This window comes from Aphis gossypii, chromosome 1 (assembly GCF_020184175.1).
Source record: "Aphis gossypii isolate Hap1 chromosome 1, ASM2018417v2, whole genome shotgun sequence".
In the NCBI taxonomy this organism is placed as follows: domain Eukaryota; kingdom Metazoa; phylum Arthropoda; class Insecta; order Hemiptera; family Aphididae; genus Aphis; species Aphis gossypii.
This window is the reverse complement of record NC_065530.1, coordinates 70169715-70180989: the sequence shown is the minus strand read 5'-3', so window position 1 is coordinate 70180989 and position 11275 is coordinate 70169715. Positions and strand designations below refer to the sequence as shown.

The 11275-nt window shown below is 31.8% G+C and overlaps 2 protein-coding genes across 2 annotated transcripts; one reads left to right on the top strand and one right to left on the bottom strand.

The window, feature by feature from the left end:
* The first annotated feature begins 146 nt into the window (after positions 1 to 146).
* On the top strand, positions 147 to 1970 carry LOC114125161 (uncharacterized). The gene is made up of 2 exons (XM_050198719.1): positions 147 to 924; positions 1066 to 1970. Exons 1-2 carry the CDS (start codon positions 602 to 604, stop codon positions 1952 to 1954), a joined length of 1212 nt encoding a protein of 403 aa, XP_050054676.1. The 5' UTR covers positions 147 to 601; the 3' UTR covers positions 1955 to 1970.
* Positions 1970 to 4243, bottom strand: LOC126549466 (uncharacterized). Its single transcript, XM_050198720.1, has 2 exons — positions 3575 to 4243; positions 1970 to 3050 (listed from the first exon to the last, which is right to left on the bottom strand). Exons 1-2 carry the CDS (start codon positions 3705 to 3707, stop codon positions 2212 to 2214), a joined length of 972 nt encoding a protein of 323 aa, XP_050054677.1. The 5' UTR covers positions 3708 to 4243; the 3' UTR covers positions 1970 to 2211.
* Between the last annotated feature and the right edge of the window lie 7032 nt (positions 4244 to 11275).

Below are 11275 nucleotides of genomic sequence, written 5' to 3'. Positions count from 1 at the left end.
TTTCTTCGGCCGTATGTCCCGGGGCGAAGTTAATAATAGAGAAGTAATCCGTTTACCACGTGTAGCGAACGGCGCGGCGGCGGAGCGGTGTAACGGGCGGCGGCGGCACGACGACTACGGCCGGAGCGGAAAGGGATCGGTCGGCGGCGGCGGCGGCGTGGAAGGGTTCTCTGGCAGTGGCGGCGAGTGGCGACGACCGGTACGGCGAACGCTGTAACGGCCGTACGGGACGACTGGTTCGCCTTCGACCTATCACGCTTGCCAGCTCGCACGCGCGCTCGTTCGACGACTCTCTCCGCCGTCCAGTGCCCCGTCGTCGTCTTCGTCTTCTTTATTATTATTATCGTTTCATTCCGAACCAGTTCACGCCGCCGCCGCCGCTCGACGACGACCGAATCGTCCGTGTTGTTTTATTTCGACACACACACGCCGTATAATACAAGTAAAGCGCGATTCACACTGGTACGACACGACACGACACGACACGACACATACGACACACAAAAATTTTGTACAATTCACACACGACCGACAAAAAACGACAGACACGTACTCAGTTGATTCCAATTTTCGTGTCGAACGGTCGGAAATTGCTCCCAACATGTTTAAAAATTTAAACTTTGAAGATTTGGCAGTGATGGCGTTATTACTGGACGCCGACGAGCAGGAAAATATTGACCGAGCGGTAGTCAAAAAACGATCTATTTGGGTTCACGACATTTTAAAAAAAAGAAAAGTTGAAGGAGAACATGCAACTTTGTGTAAAGAGTTGGAAGACTATGAAGACAAATTTTTCAAATATTTTCGAATGTCAAAGTACCAATTTAATGTTCTACTTTTAAAAATTGAGAGCAATATTTCCAAACAAAATACACACTTTCGAGAAGCAATACCTCCAAAACAAAAATTAGCTGTTTGCTTGAGGTAAGTGAATTTAATATTTTTATCACAAAAATAAAAATCTAAAATACATACATATTTATAAATGTATTATAATAAATATAATAATTAATTATAAATTTTATAAATTTATTAATTAACATATTATATTACATATTTTTTTAGGTTCTTAGGAACAGGTGACTCTTACCAATCGATTGCTTTCAGTTTTAGATTGGGGCATTCAACAGTGCAGTCAATTGTATTGGAAGTATGCAGTGCAATAATCTCTAAATTAAAGGAGGAGTATCTTTCAATTCCCAGTGAAGAAGATTGGAAGCGAATCGCTAAAGAATTTTGGGATATTTGGAATTTCCCAAATTGCATAGGCGCATTAGACGGAAAACATGTGGTAATCGATGCTCCTCCTAATAGTGGAACACTCTACTATAACTACAAAAAAACTTTCTCGATAGTATTACTTGCTCTTGTGGATGCTCAATATAAATTTTTAGCAGTCGATATAGGAGCATACGGAAAAAATAGTGACGGAGGAATTCTATCGAATTCAAATTTAGGAAAATCTTTAGAAAGAAATAAATTAAATATTCCGAATGACCAATACCTTCCAGATACTAATGAAAAATTGCCCCTAGTTATAATAGGAGACGAGGGTTTTCCACTAAAAAAATATTTATTAAGACCTTACCCAGGACCGCAAATGTATAAAGACCAGAAGAAAAAAAACTTTAATGATCGACTTTCCAGAGCACGTAAAGTTGTTGAGGACGCTTTTGGTCAACTTACAGCCAAGTTTCGAATTTATTGTAGAAGGCTGAATGCATTACCACGAAATGCTGATACCATAGTGATGACAACTTGCATACTACACAATTTTATTAAAACGGGTTCCACCGAGGTTCATAGTAAAGAAATTTCATCAAGTTTACCTTTACCTGAACATATTACACGATTACATCGACATGGGGGAAGTGCTCAAAAAGAAGCTTTTGAAAATCGTGATAAATTCAAAAATTTTTTGTGTTCCCCAGCAGGAAAACTTCCTTGGGAATGAATAAAAATACTTCAGAAACGCCTTTTTTTTTTAAAAAACAATGTATTTATTTATTCATTTTAATGTATACAATTAATTTCAAATGCGTAATTTCTAAAAATACTGCAAATTGTTAATAATTAAATCGAATTTCTTTTCATAAAATAAAAAAACAAAGCTTTTTGATAAAATAAAAACAATATTCTGTTAAATTTAAATAAATGTTTACAAATACATTAAGAATAAATACTTTAAATAAACAAACTTGTTTTGTTGATTTATATCCTGTCTGTATCTACTTGATAGTGTTGGAAATAACTGGTTGCTGAAGATGTTAAGTTTTGGGCCTCTTGACTATCTTCAGAATGTTGTTGAAGTGGATATAAACTGTTGATTTGTGACTGAGGATGATGTTGACTTTGGCCCGGAGGCATCTGAGGAGCTACTGCTTGCACCTGATGTTGTACATCAAAGTTTGATATAGATTGTGAGCGTGGATGAAATAGTTGCTGTTGTTGTATACTTCCCAAGTTTTCTAATTCAATCTCCGAAACGATGGAAAAAATTTTTGTTTTGGCCAGATGCTGATGATATGGAGAAAATTGTTTGACGGTAGAACACATGCTCAAAAAAAATTGATCAATAGCACTTAACTCACTTTTTGACTCATTTTTTTTTTCTAATATATACTTCATTAAAGTTGAAGATGCCGTTTCTGAAGGAGAATTTGATACCTTGCTTTTTTTTTTGGCCATTGTGGCCAATGTATTTTTAAGAATTGGTTGGCGATATTCTTTTGGTGATGGTGTTGACGTGCATGGACTTAAATTATTAAAATAAGTATCATTGCAGGAAGGATCAATTTCAAGTTCAGTGTTCTTTTCGGGTAGACATATTTCATTATCCTCTTCAATCACTTCTTCATCGTCATCACTCACTGTATCGATGTTACTTATGGATTCTCTTTCTTTCATATGCGATTTTAAAAACTGCAACTCATCTTCAAACTTCCATTTTTTTAAAAGTTTAGACTTTTGTCCAGATTTGGTCACCGCATTTTTTTGAGCTCTTCTAAATGAGTCTCGCAAGTTTGTCCATGTTTTTTTGCAATCTTGTACTAAAAAAATATAGTCTAATTAAAAAGGTAGGCAAGTGGTTGTCACTTTGATGTACAGTAGATTACAAGTGAGTCACTGTAATGGATTGTGTTTAATTTTAATCCAATGATATAATATCATTGTATACGAAAAACGATTCTGAGCTGAGATGTTTTATCATGTGTATATTTTAAATTATATTTATTTTTGTTATTACTTATTAGTTATTATTAATAGGGTAGCAGGTAAGGTTAATTAATATTATAAAATTACAACACAATAACTAAAATAGTTATTCTTGGTTATTAAAAAAGTAATTTTGTCCAAATTTGATTATATAATAACTATAATAAAAAATTGTGTGTTTATATTTTTGAGATTTTTAAATAACCTACTTACATGGAACCTTGTTTTAAATAAAAAAATAAAAAAACACATATCATTGTAAAATCAATACAATCATCGCTTCGCCCAAAATCTAAAAAAGCCATATTCCACATTCTGAATAGGATTATAGATTTTTGTAATAAAGTGTTTTACATACCGGGTTGTTTTAATATAGCAGCGATTTCTCTCCAAATGGTTTCTTTATATGCATGATCACTGTATTTTTTGATACTCATATCATATAAACAAGGTCGCTCTCTGACCAATTCAATTAACATTTCAGTATTCATTTTTTAAATTTAATAAATACTTTAGTTATAAAAATTGTATTAAAATAAAAGTAAATGTAATTGAATAATAAAATATTGCAGACGTTATTCGTCTTAACAGTTTACACTACAAATGCACACAAATCACAATAAATAAATAATATTATTAGTAATCAGTTTATACGATGTATTTGTTGGGTTTTTGGGTTGTTATTTTTGTACATGCTATGATTAGTATATATTTTGAGTAATATAAACAACATATTATTTACTATCATACCATAATTTTTATATATAAACCATATTTTATAAGTAGTCGAATCTAATGTAAAGACTGTACCTATGTAGGTACTACGTCTATAATAATTATATAATATTTATATGATAATATGAGCATATGAAAATATGTATATTTCAACTAAAGTGATTCCGACAGGGACCGACAGACCGACAAAACATTCTTTGCTCGAATGTCTTGTCGTGTCGTGTCGTGTCGTGTGGTGTCGTTACGGAGCTTGTCGGATCGGTGTAAATTACCGTATTCAATTATATGGATATAATATTTTGTCGCGTCGTGCCGTGCCGTGTCGTGTCGTGTCGTGTGGTGTCGTACCAGTGTGAATCGCGCTTAATTAGTCGAACACGGCGTGACGAGGAAGAAAAAAATTTGAGCACACCTATACGGTCATAATCCACGATGATAATAATACGTGTAATGGTCAATAAACCGATATTACAAATACACGTCCTATACCCGCACCTCGGTATATACCTCGTTTACACCTGCAGTATACCTAGCTCGAGAGTCTCGAGTCGAGACGGCTCGCGAGATTTTACCGATTATACGTCCTATGTATAGGCATTACAAGTGAAATATTGTACGCACAAGATTGATGTCGGGAATGAATCATCTCGCCCGGTCCCCTATTAATTAAAATTTACCCGTCATCGACGTGAGGTTGTTTTATTTTTATTTTTTTTTTTTTGTGAAACGTTTCACGCTTTCCTCTCGTCGCGAGCATGTTTGTTTCTTCCGCTGCGTTATTCTCTGTAAAATAACTATATGACATAACTACCTACTGATTATCGGAGTATGTGCGAGATTCTCCTCGGACTGTTGCGGCCACGGAAGTCTGAACGGGTGACGATGCGGACAAACTGTGACCGTGACGATATGCCAAAGCCAATAAAAAAGCTAGTCGATAAAATTGAGTTAAATTTAAAATAACGTTATAAACAAGACATCGGATACCATCAAACAAGCGTAGTAATACGCTTTAATTCAAAATAAACAAGAACGTCAAGAACAATACACTTATCGAGACGAATATGTATTATAATAATTATATAGTATAGTATTGTGCAGTGCCGTAACTACCCTTTGTGAATATGCTGTATGTGTATTGTGTATACATGCGATATCATTATATATTAAATTCATTAATCATTGTCAATAGACACACAATATTAAAATTGTATTTATTGCTGTGAAACGTCTACAAGCGGTGGCGGTAAAATTCTATTGTCTCGGCGGTGGCGGTAAAATAATAAATTGTGTCCGGACTCATTTTAACGCTACCGCCACCGCCACCGCCACCGCTGCAGTGTGTGGGCACCTCAATACTGCAGGTGGAATTTCTCATTTAAAATTCAATTGATTACATTTTCCAAATTTACACAAATATGCTATACTATGATCCCAATTAAAATTTATAAATTTTATTAACTTATGTGTTATAAGTGACTCAGCACATTGACTCTGTATTGGACAATAGTGACTATACTCTATAATAATTATAATCTATACAGTGTGTATAATGTATATAAACCGTGGTCTGTAATTACCTATACTTCAGTTACACTATGCCAGTAAGATATTCCTGTGAGAAAAAAAATAGGCAGATACTATACTCGTCAAAAACATACGTTTTACCCGAGTTGGTGTAGGCGGAAACCATAATAGAAGTAACGGTTATGGTGGCTATTTGAACGGCGGAGACACGAAATAACGGCGGACAAAAAACAATCCAAATCAATCATGTACCTAATAAGTAATAACTAACCGTCTATGTGTATCTAGTAACTACCTATGGGCTATAAGTTGTTTACTATATTGCATTGTCATGGTATGTAGTAGGTGTCTACGCGCCTGCGGGTATATACATAACTATATTTAAGAATAAGATAACCTATACATTATTTTAGGAAAGCAATACAATGATTTAACTACCACAATCTTTAGATCGTTTATCATAAGTAATATACAACTATAAAGGTGTATAGTAAAAAAAAAAAAATGTTGTATTTTATTGTTGAGATGTCGAAAGTATTCATATTTGGTTTGTTTTAGGCCTAAATCTATTAAAGAATGCTCTAGATCTTTGTTTTTTAAAATATGTTTACGTCAATGAGGGATCACTACACTCTACACTTAGTAACAGTTTTTACATTCACTTGTCATAAATAAAGAAAAGTTATTAATCTATATGTCTATTTACTTTAAGAAAATATTTAAAATATTATATTATCTGACGGATCGCCGTTGAAAAAATATTCTTGGTATATTTGGTAGACGCGTCACGCGTATATACAAATATAAATTACTAAAACACCCAATTTTTATGGCGGAAGACAACATCAACTAAATAATTAATAGTTTTATTATAGTTGTTTTACAGTGCCGTTAAATGTTTGAATACCTAGTCATTAATAATTAAGGTTTATCAGACTTAAAAATAAAATTTTAAAAAATGCTACCAAATAGTAGGTTGAAGAATATATATTTTTTTACTCAAATATAATTTGTTAATACTGTGGTAAATTGTTTCCAATCAATATACAAAGGCGTTAGGTAGCTACTGTGTCGTGTTAAATTCATTGGGTATAATTATCAATTATTTCACTGATTAAGTTGCTACACTGAATAACTGGTTTCCTTGTTCTAATATATTGATTCAATATTATAAACCTAGTAAGCTATTTTAAAAAAGCTATTCCGGCTGACATTATATATTTAACGTTAAGAAATTTAACAACAATAATAATCAACGTATTACATGTTTATACATAATTCATATTTAATAGGTATTATTCTAGTATAGTATATTATAGTGATCTATAAAAAATATTTCTTTTGTCATTTCTTTTTTTTTTTCATAGTTTCATCATATTTATACAAATTGTTAGATGAATTGAAAAATGTATAATATAATTGAACGTGATAATTAAAAGTGTCTATATGTAAGTGTGTATTTTAGTAGCAAATCTTAAATATATATATATATATATATATATATATATAGGTATATAATATTTATTTTAAATAACACTGTGACGATTAAGGCAATGAGCAACAGAGTGGAAAATCCAGTGGAGTGAGAAAATCCGCTCGTGCGCTTAAAAAAGTAGTTAAACGACCAATTGAAATTTGAGAGTTCTCGTATGTATATTTTTCCCATACATGAGTAGTAAGTACCTATATAACAAAATGCATGCAAATCTATAAGATTTAAACTACAAGAGTATTGAATTTAGATGATGTATAGGTTTCTCCTTATAGTAGGAACTATAAATTCTCAATATTATTAATTTATGTTTAATTATAATTTATTTTTTTCGACTATAATTTAGTCGAAAACATTTAATGTTTGAAATAACTTATATCATTATTCGTTTAAATGTATATTTTTAATTTTCAAGTATATCATATTAAAATTAAATTATAATCTAATCAAATAAGTACGATGTTTTTTGGAAAACAAACGTCTCTTGTTAGGTATTAGCTAGGTGCCAAGGTGTATGCATAAGTTTGTTTTTACAAAAAAGAAAACCTAACTGTTCATAATTTAAAAGTTGAATCGAAATTAATTTCATTAGTATCGTTAAAATATTAATTTTAATATTAAATTTTACGAACTTTGTACCTAATAATTTTTAATATTTATATAAAGTGTACGTTGTTTACTTGCTTTATGGTGTTCATTAAACGAATAAAATAATAATTATTAAATTATACGAGTACATTTATGACTATCATAAATTATTGTAAATATAGAACATCTCTGGTTTATCAGGTAATATTATAGATATTATATATATTTCGGATGATATTAAATGTCATATACTATTTTTTTGCCTGATCAAACACTGAGTATTTATTATCATATAGTTTGTATTGTTTTTAGTATGTTTTAACCATTTTAACGATTTTGTTTCATCGTATTTTATGGATTATTACACGAAAAGATGTAGGTATTTAAGAGTCATGAAGAGACGTGAGTGCGATGGAGAACGAAGATAAAAAAAGGAAAAAATAAGTGCACGATAGGTGCTGTTTACCCATGTCCGTTGTGGGCACAAGACGTGACAAAGAACACGAGGGAGAAAAGTTGAATAATATAAACGGTAAAAAAAAAAAGAAAAAATAATAATGCAAAACTAAATAAATACATTTACCATGCACTGTGCGGCGCGCGCGTGTGTAGAGTTGTTGACTCGTGTGGCTACTGAACTTGAATAGTACAGGCACACGAGAATTTCTCGCCTTACCACCGGTGGGAAAACAATGACCCGAAGACTTCATCATCTATATATAGTATATATTATAATATGTATAGTAAACGGTAACGAGCCCACATGTCCGTTGGAAAGAGCCAATTATGGTAAACGTCAACTGACACTGACATTTCAATAAATACTTTTTGATATGTATATTATCAACTATTCTACTACAGACGGTATTAAATACGTAAAATTAAATTTAAACACCGGTGTGGCGGTGTATAAACCACATGATAAATTATCATACAAAAATTTTAATATTTATTTATATTTATATAATATAACTGGAACACAGTTGGACACTCTTGAATTTATAGTCTACACGTTCAGCTATTCTCGTATTAATATTCTTAGGTGCCAGTCGCAGGGTTCCAATATAATTTGTTTTCTTTTAAGCAAATGTTTAGTGAAGGTAATAAATAAGCAGACTATATACAGATTTGTAATTGAATATTATATTTTAAGATCAATGATCTGTTTGAGAATTCATTTTTAATATTTTTTATTCATAATTTTATCTTATTTTTATAACTTAGCATATTTTTAAGACTCTTTATTCACACTATATATTTCCAATTGAATAAGTATTTTAATAATAATAATAATAATTTTTTTTATCTAGACAAATGTATTCAAATCAAATAAATTAACAATTGTGTAGACTGCCTATAAAATAAATATACCAAATTTTGAAAGATTAAAAACGTTAATTATTATTATGTTTATTTTAGCTAGATTACATTATCCGAGGTTACACACAAATATACAGAATACAATTTTAGATAACGCGTAAATTTTGGTATTTTATAGTATAGTAAAAAAAAAGTGAGTATACTTTATAAAACAAATCAATAAAGTCAAATAAAACAAATTTATAGCATCATAATTTTATTTTAGAACTTCAAATTATCCTGGTTTAATAATTAATAACATTATATTTTATAAAAGTAAAAATAGAAATTATTTCGAATAAAAAAGCCACTACTCTATTGATTAAGTTATAGTTAAAATGTTTTTCATCATACTAGTTTTCACTTAGGTACCTATTAATATATTATTTTAAGAACGAGTTGTAACTTGAAGACATAACAAAATACAAATACATGGTCTTCAATATTAAAATATTCTGCGAGGATTTATTGCTGTTGTTCAACAACGAGAATTTCCCACGATTTTCCTCTATCGACTTTTACAGTATAAATGTATAATACTAACGTTATTATACTAATAGTATTGTTTCCATCAATTATGCGTCTTCTTTTGTACAATGATTACTATGACTCGTGTAGTCAGTTCCATTTGTTTATAAAGACTTTTAGTTTGATATATTAATATATTATGCATGTTCGTCGCATAACATAACATAAAGAAATATTCCAATGTAGATTTCTGGATTAGGTACATGGTTCCTTGAATTTCTATCGACAATCGTTTTGGTTGACTAGTAAGTAAAAGTTTTATGCGTATGTTTTTTTTATATCACGTGATTCATGGGTGTTCTAAAAGAATTCGAATAAATACACTTAAATATTATAATATTATGTCGACAAATGAGAGTGTATAACGGGCTAAATGTTCGAAGGCGTTGAATAATAATATATTTATAAGTACTCTATAGCTATTTCTGAATGCGTGTGTGCATATTGATATAACCATTATCATGCGTATTGTTAACACTACATAAACATTTATTTCGGTAAAATTTAACTCATATAATACTTGCGGGCTGCAATATACGAATAATGTGTACCTTCCGAAAACATATTTATACATATTATTATAAATTAAGAGGTATAATAATAATAATAATATGTATAGGTAATATCGTTGATTATAGAATATTCTATAATCATTAACCAACGGTAATATTTAAACAACGACATATAGCTATAATATTTTGATAATGTTAAGTTTTTGTTTCATACGACGCGTGACTGGAAAATAAGAAACCGGCTTCCGGAAAACGAACTTTCGTCGCGGTCGTGCTAGAAAATCACGGTACGCCGGAAACCAAAAATAATTTTTAAGTGACCCCTGTCAGCGCGTGTAGTCCATAAGGTATACTACACGGAGTATAGCGTTCTTGTGTGGTCCCCCCGTTATAACGTCATTATTTTTCATGAAAAGATGGCCCGTCGATCTGCGTGCACATTATAATACACATTATATACATTATATCGTTGCACAGACCGTGCCGACACAAGAGAGAAACGCCGAGTGGTGTTCATAATGATAATAAAAACGAACAAAACATCGACGGCACACTATCTCCATATTATCTCGGCCAGCGGTATACATCTTATTCACGCGAACACGTCGGCGGAGGATACGTATAATACAGCAGCAGTGGCCTGCTATTATCGAGAGCTAATTTGAGATATTACTCCGCAACGTGCGATTGTGTGCAGCGCGAGCCCGTGAGGTGAACAAAAAAAAGAAAAAAAGAATGTAATAACAATCATTATTATTGTAATAGTAGAAATAATAACGACGACAAAAAATATAAATGATATGGGTGGGCTAAGTTTTTAACACTCGCTTTTTCGTCGTCTTCCGAACACGCTCCCCGACGAACATAACCGATTGAATACATATTATTATTATTATCTTACACTACGTTTGTTTTCATAATAGGTAAGTAGACTGACAAATCGATGCCGTCACCGTATATATAGACGCGCGTGACCTTTGCGGCAGTGCCTGCGGACATGGCACGCGGGATGTAATCTGAAACTTGAGGAGACAAGACGATTTAATATACAAGTTCGTTATCCGGTTCTTGTCTGGGCACGTGTGTTTGTGCTCAGAGTATTTTAGTTTACATTTGGGTACCGAGTCACCGAGCGATAGGATGAGATATCGTTTTTTTTTTGCACAGTTTGAAAATATCCAGAAAAAAAATTAGATAGGTGCCTACCTCTACTAATAAATGATATTATCGTTTAAACCGGACGCCGCCACGCACATAAAAAAAACTCGAGTGTGGAGAAAAGCGAAATCAATAAATACAATATTATCGTGATTTGGAA